Source organism: Octopus bimaculoides, chromosome 20 (genome assembly GCF_046866305.1).
Source record: "Octopus bimaculoides isolate indiv1 chromosome 20, ASM4686630v1, whole genome shotgun sequence".
In the NCBI taxonomy this organism is placed as follows: Eukaryota; Metazoa; Mollusca; class Cephalopoda; order Octopoda; family Octopodidae; genus Octopus; species Octopus bimaculoides.
Genome location: NC_142947.1, coordinates 8,004,895 through 8,020,005, shown reverse-complemented (window position 1 = coordinate 8,020,005; position 15,111 = coordinate 8,004,895). Strand labels below are relative to the sequence as shown.

General features: G+C 35.6%; 2 protein-coding genes across 3 annotated transcripts; one reads left to right on the top strand and one right to left on the bottom strand.

Annotated features, from left to right (window-relative positions):
• Positions 1–2,494: 2,494 nt before the first annotated feature.
• LOC106869842 (uncharacterized) lies at positions 2,495–10,601 on the bottom strand. Of its 2 annotated transcripts, none has more exons than XM_014915746.2 (2): positions 10,467–10,601; positions 2,495–5,549 (listed from the first exon to the last, which is right to left on the bottom strand). In XM_014915746.2, exon 2 carries the CDS (start codon positions 5,151–5,153, stop codon positions 3,120–3,122), a length of 2,034 nt encoding a protein of 677 aa, XP_014771232.1. In that variant the 5' UTR covers positions 5,154–5,549; positions 10,467–10,601; the 3' UTR covers positions 2,495–3,119. The 2 variants fall into 2 exon arrangements, with proteins under 2 accessions (XP_014771232.1, XP_014771230.1); XM_014915744.3 differs by lacking the exon at positions 10,467–10,601 and adding an exon at positions 7,477–7,577.
• Positions 10,602–10,713: 112 nt separating this feature from the next.
• LOC106869844 (caspase-2) lies at positions 10,714–14,318 on the top strand. Its single transcript, XM_014915753.3, has one exon. It carries the CDS (start codon positions 10,987–10,989, stop codon positions 12,184–12,186), a length of 1,200 nt encoding a protein of 399 aa, XP_014771239.1. The 5' UTR covers positions 10,714–10,986; the 3' UTR covers positions 12,187–14,318.
• The last annotated feature ends 793 nt before the right edge of the window (positions 14,319–15,111 follow it).

Sequence of the window (15,111 nt, the reverse complement as noted above, 5' to 3'; positions counted from 1 at the left end):
TGCTGAGTACAATGGATTAATTTGAGCATTGAAAGTTAATCACCATAGCAATGATGGCAGAACTTAACATCCATTGTGAAAAAGAGCTGTGGTGGGCCAGTGAAAGGTATGGCTGTTTTATCGGGTGTTTGATGAGAAGAGGAGTGGAAGCAAGAATAAGAACTTGGATATTTGGACCATGAATTTGACGAAGCAATTGGATGTGGAGATAAATGTTGATGAGATTTGTTAGGCATATGGAAGTAGGTGTTGGTGGTAAGAGTACATGGTGAATGGATGACCTGGTTGATGGTTGTGGAAAGGAGGATACAAGTTAGTGTTTTCAAGAGATTAAGAAGTTGCAAAGTGGTTTAATATAATATATATATAATGAACTTATTGCATACAGTGCTCACAGAATTGCTCTTGTCCATAGCTTTGATAAAAGTAGCAAAGTGCAACAAGTTCCAACCAAGAGATGTTTAGGAAAGTAAAAGCTCTCCACAGTGTGACCACACTAATTGGTGACTAGATCAAAAAGCTCGGGGTGTGGTGGGTGAGATGTCTAGTGAGATGACTATATTGTGGTAAAGGAATTACAATTTGGTATGGTGTAAGAAACAGTGTCAGTTTGGTTGTGGAACTTGTCTACATCTCTTCGACACACAAAATTATTTTCATATTCATCTAAATATTAAGTAATTTTAGTGAGGTGGGTGGCTTAGTCAATTACATCGATCGCGGTTCTTATAGACCCAGAAGTATGAAAAGCAAAGTTGACTCCAGTGGGATTTGAACTCAAAACATTAGAAGAAATTATGTAAGGGAGATGACTCTTATTTACATAAGAAAGTTGTGGCTTCTGTAATGTGAAGGGAACTAATTCCTTTTCAGAACTCGCGCTGAGGTATGCAAGGGAGATAACTTAAGTAATTTGGCAAGAGACTACTTGGGTGCGTGCGTGCACGAGGACCAGTCAGGCAGTACTGGCATCGATCACGTTTGAATGGTGCTGATAATAATATACCTCTGACTCTGCACTGGACATGGGCAAGGCACAAGACACCCCTTCCCCGCCTGTCTGACAACAGCTGGATAACTAAGAAGGGTTTAATATCGGTATTTCCCACAAGTTCAAGGAGAATGAGACAATAGAGAAATGGACTAAAGACACTAAGAATTCAAATCCTGCATCACGGAGAGAACCAAAATTCTTTAGAAGCCTGGTGCATTAAACAGCTGTAAAGAAGTGTTTTCTAAATGCATCCGCTTTAAGTACTACTTACTAGAAAATTGGATCTCCTTGTTTGCTCGTTAAGCCTAAGGTCCCCCCACCTCTGATTAAGGGGAAATAATCCATCCTCGTTAACGTTTAATCGTATTCCTCTAGTTCTGAGCGTTTCCTCACGTCTGCAATGTAGATATTTCAAATTTTGTATTCATATGGAGTCTGACAAGCTGTCCACAAGGCTTTGGCTTTGTGGGTAGGAAACCTAGGGTAACTCTATATAGAAAAATTTTGTTGTAATAATTACTGCTCTTTTTCTTCGAGTCTGCTTCTTTCTGATACATGTTTTTATTATTATTATTATATATATATATATATATATATATATATATATCGTTCGTTTAACGTCCGCCTTCCATGCTAGCATGGGTTGGACGGTTTGACTGAGGACTGGCGAACCAGATGGCTGCACCAGGCTCCAATCTGATCTGGCAGAGTTTCTACAGCTGGATGCCCTTCCTAATGCCAACCACTCTGAGAGTGTAGTGGGTGCTTTTACCATGTGGTTGGTAAGCAAGCTACTTACCACACAGCCACTCCTGCACCCATATAGAAATAATTCAGATTCAGTTGAATTAGGCACTTAGGTTGAGGCACCAAGTCAGTCCGGTATTGTATGCACAGCATGAAGTTAGGTGAATAAAAAGCAAATAAGTAACAAGGATGTCAAGGTATTAGTGCATTATAAATAGATAAATAAACATATATAAATACATATAAATATATATATATATATATAGAGAGAGAGAGAGAGAGGGGGGGCAATAAGAAAATGGGGGGGAATATGTGGTACTCATCAACTTGTTGACATTGTATTATGTCGATTTACCTGTTTATTTTTCAACTAAGAGGATAATAAAAACAATATACAAACACATATGACATAATGTGTCATATCAGTAATTAAAAATTAAAAAGGACATCTATCTATATATATATAAATATATATAAACATAAATATATATATCAATATATCAATATATAAAATATATATATATATATATATATATACTAGCAGCTAAGCCCAGTTTCACCCAGTCGGTTTGGATGATGTGGCTGTAAAACCTACTCTGTGTAAGCATTCGACTTGTTTGGGCATGCTTACATTAAAAAACGATTTTACAATGACTTTTTTTCTGTCAAAACACTAAAAATAACTGACCAACATTAAAAAAAAAACAACCAAGATTAAACCAAATCAAGAAAGAAATGAGATAAAACATGATGTCAAAAATATAAAATTGCTGTTTATTTCTCAAAATTGAACATTTATGTAAAGTTCAATGATTGAAAATAGAAATTGAAATAAATAAATTAATTGGAATTCTTCCTTGTTTCCACAAACTGAACATAACTGAACGTGATTTTTGAAGTGAGGGGAGTGGGTTTAATTAGATGCTGAATGGATTTCTTGTGTTCTTTAATTAACAGAAAAACTAATTAATGAGAACAACTTACATTCATTTATAACAACAAACTCATTGAAGGTATCATTTCCTCTCTCCTTATTTAATGATCTCTTCTTGACCCACCGACAACAACTGGATTGATTTACAAATCCAAAATTAATGCAGAAGGTTTTTAAGCTGACCCAGATTGGAGTTGAGAGTCACTGCTAAGTAGAATCAACGCTAAATAGAGAGTCAATGCTAAGTAGACTGATGTAACTATCACCATGGTAACAGTTATTATTAATAGTGTCATGTTACCGACATCAAGGTCAGGTTTTTCATCAAAACAAGATATCTACGTCAGGTTTGTCATTACAATACTTGTCAGGCTTGAATGACATTTGGAGTACCTGCTAAACATCCAGTAGCCAAAATTACAAGATTTATAACTCGTTTCCACACTACGTAAGGGAGTGGACCACTTGTGAGAGAGCTACTGTCTGAGAAGTGGTTGGTACAACAGAATGTGACGAAGTAACGCTGTTAGGGATGGTCAGAGACATTTGAGGTGAAAAATGTAGGGCCACATCACTTTGTAAGGGAAGAGTTTGATGGATAGAGGAGACAGGTAATGTTAATGTCATTGAACCAATAGCAGGTGACTGCTGGTCAGTGACAACCACCATAGAGTCATGTGATAAGGTCACATCCTGGACAGTGGGCATTGACACATCAGCCGACACATCTTGTAACTGTTCAGATATTTGCACTGCGTGAGAAGCAGTTATTTCACAAGTTTCTTCGGGGTGTAATGAAATATCATGAGACAAAGTTATTTCATTTGGGGTTTGAGGTACCACATACATTTCTTCTAGAGAGCTCGATACAGAAGTGATGGGTACTGCTAGGGAAGATGGATCTTCTTGTGTAACAGAAACAGTCAAAGGAGACATTGTTTGTTGTGGGATAGACACAGTCAGAGGAGACACAACGGGCTGAGCTATGGTTACTGGTAGCTGTGAAGTAGTTAATTGGATTTCCTCAGTAGGTTTTGAATAGAGAGACTGAGAAGTAGGTACATCTTTCAGCTTATTTTCAGCAATACTAACTGCCAGAGATGAAAGAACAGCAAGACCTTTGTGGGTTTTTTTGTGTCTAGTAAGATCCGTTTGGGTACAGAAACACTTGTCGCAACAATCACAATGATATGGACGTTCACCAAGATGTTGTCGCCTTTTGTGGGTTTTGAGAGCTGAAGATTCCCGAAATGACTTATCACAAAGATCACATAAATAAGGTCTTTCGTTTGTGTGGATGCGCCGGTGCCGCAGCAGGCTTCCGGCAATATGAAAGCTCTTTTGACAGAATTCACAGTGATGTTTCTTCTCTTTGTCACTTCCATGTGAAGTACGCATATGGACACTTAAACTGCTCGGCTGCTTATAAGAGAGACCACACAATTCACAAATGTAAGGTTTTTTGTCTGGTGAGTGCGTCTTTTTATGAATGGTCAGTGAACATTGGGTTGCATAGTTTTTCCCACAGACCTCACATGAAAAAGGTCGGTCCCCAGTGTGAGAACGGATGTGAATGCGAAGCTCTCCTGGACTACGGTAAGCTTTGTCACATCTGTCACATTTATGAGGCCTTAAACCAATATGTTTTAGTTTGAAATGAACATTTAAGTGACTAGAGACAGTAAATGACTTATCACATTGGTTACATTTATACGGACGTTCTCCAGTGTGGAGTCTTTCATGGGCCACCATTGCATAATAACGACTGAAGTTCTTATCACAATAACTACACTTATATGGCCGGTCACCAGTATGGATTCTCCGATGAGTGGTCAACAGATGTTTACGTTTAAATGTGGCATTGCAGTATTCACACTGGTGCACTTTAGCACTGCGCTTAGCTGCTTCGTTGCAATCCTTAGACAGAGTTGTGATATCACCATTTTTATCTTCATTAGGATCACACGTCTTAGAGACATCAGCAACAGTTGACGTAGAGGTTGGGTCCGATACAGTTTCTTTACTGTTGCTAACAACAGTTGGTCTTTTACTGCGTTGTCCAAGAGATTTTATTTTGAAATGCAGTCGCAAGTGTTCAGAAAGGTCATCAAGTAACTCAAACCCTTTGGAGCAGAGTCCACACTGATACCGGGTACGCAGATGTTCTTCAATATGGCAAAGCATATTGCTAGCTGTGGTGAAAGTGAGGCTACAGAAACCGCATTTATAACAAGGGACAGTCTCATGTGTTTTCATGTGTGCATTGAACTGCACTGATTTGGCAAAGTTGCGACAACATATTGCACATTTGAAAGGCTTCTTCAGGTGTGTCCTCAGATGTGTTGACAATAAAGATTTGTACAAAAATTCAGTGGAACAAATGTCACACGAGAAAGTATGAATTTTTTTATGCTGTGAAAGATCAGCCAAAGATGTAAATATTTCATTACAATATTTACATTGGAAGTTTTCAGCCATTTTGGAAAATACCTTACAAAAATGTGCTGCTGATGTTGTTGATGATGATGGAAGATAGACACACAGACAAAGAGATAGGAACGTGCGAGTGCAAAGTAATTATTAAACTATTTCATAGCAGGTCTCTATGTAGAGATTTGACTATGCTTTAATCCATGTATAAATATCCACATATCATCATCATCATCAAACTGTCAGTAGATATTTCTATTAGAATCTGAAGACATGGCAGGAGTAAAGCTTTACCATTGTGGGTGGTAGTGCTTCAGTTGTCCAACCATGAACATTACAACTCTTATGAAACAGATTCAACAGTCAGAATTGATGTAATATTGAAGAATAACACCAGTTCCATTGCATAGTTCAAGTGGCCATGAGCAGTTTTATCAGGATATTCTGAAAATAAATAAATAAATAAAATAAATACACAACAGAGAAATGTGACAGGAAATCAGGGAGGGGGAGGCATCAATCAATAAGTTATGATGTGAAACAAAGAGGGGGAGGCACCAATCAACAGATAATTATATGAAACAGTTTTCTTTCTTTCTTTTCTTATAAAGCATCAAACATTTTTTTTTTTTGTCTTTTCTTATAACGTGAAAATATTGTCTGCCTCATCTGATTATCATATTTGATGTCTTATATGATAAGACACAGTTGTAAATTGAAAACAAATTTAAAACTAGCCCTGAATGAGTTAAGGAATTATCTTAAAATAGAAACAAAACAATCTACCTTTCCTAATTTAATCAGCAACAGAAGGGATTGTATTTTTTTAGTTTCCCATCCTCTTTCTCTACAATCCTGGCATCAAACAGACATGATGAGTCAATTAGTAAGCAGCTTCTCTTTACCTTAACTATTTTTGTTATGTCTGGTTTATCATTATTAAATTCTGCCAAGGTAGACTTTTTGACATCAAATGGCTATGAGGGTCCACCTGAGTAAAATAGGAATCAAGGGGTCCATAGGCAAAAATTCGTAGAGAAGCACTGTTCTGCAACTGCCAAATTTTCTGATGATTAGATTGATAATTTGCCTGTGGTTTACTTAGCCCAGATGCACTCTGTATCTCCATCACCCTCAGATTCTGAGCTGAGATAATCTGGGAGAATAAGGTGTTTGCACTGCCAATCTCTTGCTAAGCTTCATATATTGTCATCAACTGAATGCAGGTCGCTATGGTTGCCACAAGATAAACTTAGTGATAAAACAAATCCTAGTCGGAGTAAATAACCCTTTAACTATGGAGCCAGTGGGCAACTATTGTCCCAGGGCAAAAAGAATTTAACTTGTTGTGGTGGTTGGGAGGGGGGGGGCGATAGAAGCAGATGTTTCAAATGGGATGCCACTACCAGCATAGTTTATTTCCTCCATCAGATACCCTTAATATTGTAGCAGAAGTGACAAATATCCTGAACAAGGCACTGAAATACTATAACCTTTTGTTAAATTACATTTTCCAGCCTTTTAAGACGTTCTGAGGAGCTGAAACACTGACAAGGAACTTTTGACTTTATTAACATCCAGACTTAGAAAAATATCCGTAATGCTTGGTTAATTCTGTATCTCAGTTTTGTCATAATCTGCAGATAATGCCGCAGTTCTCAGGTACAATGTATAATTGAGGATGTGTGTACACCTCTGTATTTTGTTTATTTACTGATTTCTTTTCCTGCCTGTTTTTACTCTTTTTGTAACCATTTTCTTACTATTTACCTTAGTAAATTGTGCTGTTTTTCACAAGATATATTTATTTATCTATTTATTATCATTATTGTATGTCTTCTCTTTATGTTACTCAATAAGTTTCTTGATAACATTCACTTTAAAATGTAAAAACACAAGTCAGACTGCCGAGCAAGACGATATTTTGGCCGACTCAAATCTCCTAACATGTTTATAGATACCATAGGTAAGTAGAAGCAGCACTGTCAAATACGTGAGTTTTATCAATGGTACATCTAGGTAGACTTGGATTAAGAAGAGAAACAAAAAATATTTAATTTTTCATATCAGTAATGTTCGGTTGATCATATAAACATTAGATTACTTTCGTTCGTCGCTACAGAATATCCATCTAAATTTCTAAAGTTGGTATCAATAAATTCTAATTAGCTGGAACATAAAAACACAAAATATATAGTGACTTGAAAAAAGTAAACATCAACATTTTGTGTTAAATTTACGAAAGAGTGTAAACACAAATCAAAAGAAGACCATATTAAACATTATTTCATACATACAAAAGAAAAAAAGATTATTTCATATGTACTGAAATGTATAAGTAGTTATTAAATAATGAAACGATGTATAATACCTGATATGTGTCAACATGATACTTATAAAGGATGCAACATGTAAAATTCGGCGGCATCGCACGAAAGTCGCAGATTTGGAAAGAAATATGGCGATGGCATTAGAATAAGGGAGGTTATTCTAGCTTTAGCATCAGTCAGTGTTACACCAGCGAAGTGATTCGAGAAGCAACGAAAGAGAAAGTTCTTGTTTATAATTATAAACATGAAGTGATGAAGTTATTTAAGAATTGATTTGTGATTTGACTCGAAGAAATATTTTCTACAATTAGAAAATGGCGGTAACAGAGAGGCAAGGGAGGTAATTCTGGATGTATGGTTCTCACTTCTATGATTCTAGCAGACTACAAACAAATTTGATATTTCTTGATGTTAAAAATCAATCGATTCTAAATTTAAATTTAAAGAGAAAGATAGATATTCAGTGAAACTTTTTCTAAAACTCTGAAGCTTTATACACCCTATATAATTAGGTCGTTTCAAATTAATCTAATAGGGTGTTGCTATGCAACTCTATAACTTAGAAAATGGCGCTATGACAGCGTTGCATGGCTAGATAACAAGTTGGCAGGGTTTCTCAAATTGGACGAACACGCGCGCGCACACATACATACATGTGTATGTGTGTATTTTAACCAAAGCATCCAGTATTATAGATTCATTTTCAAACTGATAGATCATCATCATCATCTTTTAACGTCTGTTTTCCATGCTGGCAAGGGTTGGACAGTTTGACAGGAGCTGGCCAGCCAGAGAGCTGCACCAGGCTCCAATTGCCTGTTTTGGCATCGTTTCTGTGGCTGGATGCCCTACCTAATAGCAAGCTCTTCTCAAAGTGAACTGGGTGCACGGCACCAGAACAGACACTTTTACATGGAACTGGTATGGATGCTTTCACGTGGCACCGGCATGGGCACTTTTAGATGACACCAACACAGGTGATTTTATGTGGCACTAGCTTAGACACTCTTATGTGCCACCAGCATAGGTGCTTTTTATGTGACACCAGCACCCATAAGCGCTTGGCTGAGAGAGGAACATAGAAGACCGTTACTTGTAAGGTTATGAAATTACTGCCCCTGTGGATATTTCATAACAGTACTAGTAACGCTTTCAAATTGCACCACAGGAGCAGCAATTTCATAGCAATTTATTCCCTGCACCCTGTATCTATATATGTTTGTATTACTTTGGTCAAACCATCTTCTTGCTATTCTGAGTTTACCTATAGGCACCCACTGGATCTTCAGGTAAATTGCTTGAAGGACCTCTCTGTGTGTGTGATGATATATATATATATATATATATATATATATATATATATATATATATATATATATATATATATATATATATATATATATATTATAAGCAACGTTAAATCTCTGAACGAGGTCTTAACAGTAACTGCACGATAAAGTGAAGTATTTTTGCCACTTAAACGTGGCTGATCCCTAAGGGTGGATGTTACTGTTGCTTTTAGCCCCGGGAGAACATCTCGTCCAGCTGGCTTATCGACACGCTTCTGAAGTGTGTCGATAAGCCAGCTGGAGGAGATGTTCTCCTGGGGCTAAAAGCAACAGTAACATCCACCCTTAGGGATCAGCCACATTTAAGTGGCAAAAATACTTCACTTTATATATATATATATATATGTATATATATATATATATATATATATATATATATATATATATATATATATATATATATATATATACTGTTGTGTTTAGGGAGAATCATTCTCTATTAGTGCCTTATAATTTAACACACGCAATGGTTTATTCTCCAGGGTACAACGGCGTGAGTATTGAGAATTATGACGAGTGGCAATTTATAATAGTGGAAAATTACCTATAACAATTAGATAATTTAATCTGTTTATAACGTGTTCGACTTGAAAATATAATTAATATATTTATTTATTTATTTAGCAAGAACCTGTGGTGATAAATTCGTCACTTATAACTTAATTATATGTATTTATCACCATACATAAATTCTAGCTCAGACAACATAAATGCTATGGTGAGTTATATACACCAGCACGCTGAACGTTATAATAACAGTTTCAATAGTTACAGAAATAAATTTCATCAATAGGTTGAAGCAATGAAGATAAAGAAATCATTTACTAAATTAATTTATTTACGTACATTTAATATTTACAGTATATTTTTATCAGTCAAAAGAAGACTGTCGTAGAGAGTTACGACATAAAAATTGTATGGTCAATGTTTACATGTATTATCTAATTCTTCCGTAACTAAGCTACAAAGAGTTTTTAAATAACAATTCTCCGAGATAGTAAATTGTTACGGTCAATTTGACAAAAGATCATCGGTGAATAAAAGTTCCGGCGTTGGCGAGGACGGGTTGTCTCCCCTAGACGAGCCAATTTGGAAAATACGGCTATCTCCTTGGCCTGCGGCTTTCGTGGATGCGAAACCATTGATCCCTCTATGACCAGACTTTAACTTTATTGCTTTAATACTTTACTGCTCTACACTTAAGAATGTGCTTCTTATTCGGATATATGATATATTGCCAATATATATATAAATACAGTGTACATCTAAACACATAAGAGGTATTCATCATAGGATTTCCTCACGCTAGAAAGAACAGCTAAGTTCCAAGCCACTATTAGGGATAAAATTTCGAAGGGAATGAAAAATAAAAACATTTACCATTTATTTTTCATTCCCTTTGAAATTTTATCCCTAATAGTGGTTTGGAACTTAGCTGTTCTTTCTAGCGTGAGGGGAATCCTATGATGGATACCTCTTGTGTGTTTAAATGTACACTGTATTTATATGAATTATATATAGTCTATGGACTAAATTTTTACATGCTAGTAGAAATTTCTAATATTCCTAATTACCCTTCGATATTATTAATTATATATATATAACGGTCTTCTTTCAGTTTCCATTAACCAAATTAATTCACAAAGCTTTTGCTTGGCCCGAGTCTAGGAAAAGACACTTACCCTAAGTGCCACGCAGTGGGGCTGAACCAAGAACCTTGTGGCTGGGAGGCAAACTGCTTACCACACAGCTAAAAGTCACTAGGCATTTAATGTAGGCGCTAGCAATTCACTGGCCTATAATCAGAGTACTTACTATAATTTAAATCACCTGTATAGTCACATACCAACTTATATCATTATATATTTAAGTCACATTGTGACTTATAAATATTTCGGGGGAAAACCCTAAAAGTCATGCAATGAGCTAAGCGAATAAAGTGGATCATGACGTAAAGCGGTGTTATATGAAATGAAATTCCCGGAATTACTATTATCATTGGTACAGTATGTTTAAGTACGAAGCAAAAGATTTCGTCACGCTAAATTAAAATTCCACTGAGTGATAAAAAAAATATCAAATGTTCCCGTCTGGGACCCTAAAGAATACTCTCTATTCTTCCATGAGGAACCGTGAAGTGGTGTTTACGAATAAGTTACCTTTTTTTAATCTAGTTTGACGTTAGAAAATGAAACAACAACCATGAACCATATTTATATGGAAGCACTGATCAAAAATCGAGTGTTTCTCGTGCGCAATATCGAATATTCGACTTTGAGAGATTTTCTCATAGAAGAGAACGTGTTTCCGATTAGTCAAATTGAAATAATTGATTCCAAACCTCACAGAACTGCCCAGATTAGAGAATTAATTGATATACTTCCTCGTCGCTCTGACAAACACTTTGTATCATTCTTACAGTGTCTCTCTTACTCCGAACAGAAACATATTGCCGATAATATAGCGAAATGTGTCTACAAACTTATAGAAACAAATAGACCCAAACTGAGCACAAATGAATATAAACGTATTAACGAAAGTATATCTAATTTGACACTATCAAACTCACCGATTTCTCCAACGGAAAACTTTGATGAAAACAATTATGAAATAACTTTTTCGCCCCAAGAGGAAACTCAGTCACTCTGCAGTTATTTTTATGAAGAGAATGATCCCAGTTATGAAAATAGCGAGGAAAGTGGTCCAACCGTCGGTCATTTGGCGTGTTATAAGATGTCGTCAGAACCAAAAGGTTTGTTTTATGTTATAAACAACGATACATTTAAAGATGCCTCTTTCAACCGCAATGGATCTAAAAAAGATATGATTGATTTGATGAATTTATTCTCGGAATTAGATTTCGTTTGTGAAAAAAAAGAAAATGTAGGTGCTATCGATATGAAACTTGCTTTATGGGGATTTTCTCAGATGTCATTATTAGAAAAAGCTAATTGTTGCGTTGTTGCCATTCTTACACATGGCAAAAACATAAATCAGTTGGTAGGAGTTGATGGAAATGTCATTAATCTAGACGATGTACTTGCTTACTTCAATGCCCAAAACTGTGCTGCTTTGGTTGGCAAACCTAAGTTATTCATTATCCAGGCATGTCGAGATGAAATTTCGAAGGAATCTTATCACCAAGCTGCTATTCGCTCCGATGTAGTCATCGCTTATTCAACATCACCAGGATATGTTTCCCTTAGGGACCCTAAAGAAGGCTCTGTATTCATCAAAGAAATTGTCAGTGTATTCGGTGAGTGTTCTAAGCACATGTCTATTACAGATATGTTGATAAAGGTTAGAGGAAATATAACCAAGAAATATCCTGATGTATCGCAGTACCCAATAACCGAGTTTGCCTTAGAAAAGAGTTGGTATTTGAACTCCACCCTCCGTTGAGGTATCACGTACCCTGTGGTACACAGGTGAGAGAGCTTCGACTGCTCCAGTTACGATTCTCGCTAGTAATATATATATATATATGTGTGTGTTTGTGAAATTGATGAACTAAATACATTTTTTTTTTTTTTTTGGCATAATCTATGGATACCCATATTTGTTTAACACAAATGCGCAAAAGTTTTTGGAAAATTCCAAAAAATATATATATATATATAAAACAATGCTGTTATATGGTGTGTTGAAACGAGAACTCCATTATTTATTATTTTTTTTAATTTGTAAGCCGAAATATAATAATAATACAGGCTTAAAATGTCTAATATATTTGGTTATGGTATGAATATAGTGTAACTGACTGCTAGTCAGATTCCGATTTTACCACAAACATATATTTTCAATTTCTTTTACTCACAATGACACACAGACACTTTTTTATATTTTTATCACCATATTGAAAAAAGCTAGTGATTGTGATATCCTAAACTTTGTTTTGAAAGTCGATTATTAGTTTCATTTTCCAACTAATTTTTCTACTGTTAACAGTAATTGATTTATCTTTCAGTTCTGTTCGTTTTTTTTTTATATATTTCACCTTTGTTCAATGACACATCAATAATACATCAATACTTGTAGTATGAGTATTCCAATTGAATTTGATCAATGAAACAGCCTGCTTATGAAATTAATGTGCAAGAGGCTGAGCACTTCACATATATGAGTACATATAATGCAGTTCTCAAGGAGGTTCTGTATGACACAGAATGGGACTAGATTGACCCTTTGAATTACAGGTAAAACTCAGTTTTTAGACTAGAGCAACATGAAATGAAGTGCCTTGCTCAAGAACACAATACACTGCTGGGAATCAATCCTGACCAGTGGCAACTTGTAGATAAAATTAGTAGGGGTACTGCTTCAGAAAATGTTCAGCTGTTGTTTTAATATTGTGTAAAAGGAAACAAACATATAAATAGAATATTTATACATAAACTTGATCGGTTTGCATTTTAGCCACTGCCGGGTAGTGTGTTTAATTGGTTCACTGAATACTGCCGCAAACTCTCCCTTATTTTTCAAAAATCACCCCCTAAATCACAAAATAAGGTGAGAAAATCTGCCCTTTTATTTTAAATCCTGGCAGCGACAACGTAGCTGGAAGCAGGATAATAAACTAAGTCTACACTTTATCACATTCAAGAATATAAACACGTTTTTAAACACAACACACACAATCAAAAAGAAACGCTACCTTTCACCAGCACACCGGGGTCGGCACTGCATGAACCACTGTGCCCTCTCTCCCTAACGTGCAGCTTCCTATCTTAGATATGTGAGCATACACGCAACAGCCAAACTCCACGTTGCTAGAACTGCAAAAGGCACAGTTCTATACAAGGATTTTTGTATTATTTTTTTTTTTCATAAACTAGGGGATAGCTACTGACATTGAGGGTTATATAATGTACAAGTATAAAAAAGAATTAGGGGGTTCTGCAGTTCCTATACACAAGCTACTGCTGATCCTGATCTTATAATCATGAGTTGAACATCCTTATCACTAAGTCACACACTCTATAACTAACACATCTTTCAGTTACTAACCTGCAAATGCACTGATCTAGAAATACTTCCTTAAATCAAGAGTAAGGAGTATTTAGAGCCTTGTTGAATTCTATATTATATATTTTTTAATGCAACAAATATTTTGTATGTTACTGATATCAGTCACTTTAACCCTTTAGCATTTAAACCAACCATATCCGGCCCAAATTTGCTACCCATTGTATGTTCTGGCCAACCAGATCCAGCCTATCACACCTACCCTTCATTGCCATTACAAAATATACAACCACCTCATCAAACTTTCAAAGCTATGATGCAATGCATGATTAATTAAAAACAATGAATGAAAAAGCATTACATTTGACCGAATAATTTGAATGGTAAAGGGTTAAGCAATTATTTCATTTCTTTTGTTAATAACAGAATCTATTGTACATGATATATTATCTTAAGCTATGTTACATGATTTTGTTATGTTACAAGAATATTATTGACAACAACTTTTAGAATTTGAATATCAAATGTGTAAAATAGGTAGATTTTTATATAATATACTCTGAAAACCATTTTCTTGTTCTGTTTTTCTTATCTCCATCAAGAGTTATTGTTATAACTTTAATTCACACTGTCACGTTGCATATCTTTTGCCTTTTACTTGCTTCAATCATTGGACTGTGGCCATGCTGGAGCACTGCCTTGAAGAAGTTTTATCAAATATATCAACCCCAGTACTTAAGTTTTTTGCTGAATTGCTAAATTACGGAGACGTAAACACATCAGCATCAGTTGTCAAATGGTGGTAGAGGACAAAGACACACACAGGTATATATATGTATGTATATATATATATATATATATATATATATCAGTGGCAACTCTGCCACTCGGGCTGTTCGGGCTTAGCCCAAGTATAAATTTAGTAAACTGAAACATGTATTTGCAAGCTGATTTAATCTCTGCCAACTCTGACTTCAAGTATGTAACTGCGGCCAATAACTCAGGCTCCTTTTATTGAGCTTGGTCACAGTTCATTTCTTTTCATTCAGTGTCTGGCAGTCATCTTAGAGCTGCCCTGTGTTAAAAAGAATCATTCGTAGCAGGTGTTCTCTCAACATCGTTCACACGCGCCTGACTCGGGCTCAGAAGTTACAGCCAGAGTCGTTATTTTTAATTGTAAAAATTAAAAGTAATCTGAATTCAATGTTTTCTTGAAACAATAAATTTCTATAGAGATTAGGATTTAAATTCCAATCTATGAAAAGTTTCTGTTCTACAATATTCTTAAAAGGACAAAAAATTATCCAGCAACTCAAGCTAATACGAACAAGCCTGGAAGGTGTAGAAGACTAACTGGTATCT

What these genes read in the sequence shown, in the direction of transcription:
- LOC106869842 (XM_014915746.2), bottom strand. Translation starts at nt 5,153, where the DNA reads ATGGCTGAAAACTTCCAATGTAAATATTGTAATGAAATATTTACATCT.
- LOC106869844 (XM_014915753.3), top strand. Translation starts at nt 10,987, where the DNA reads ATGAACCATATTTATATGGAAGCACTGATCAAAAATCGAGTGTTTCTC.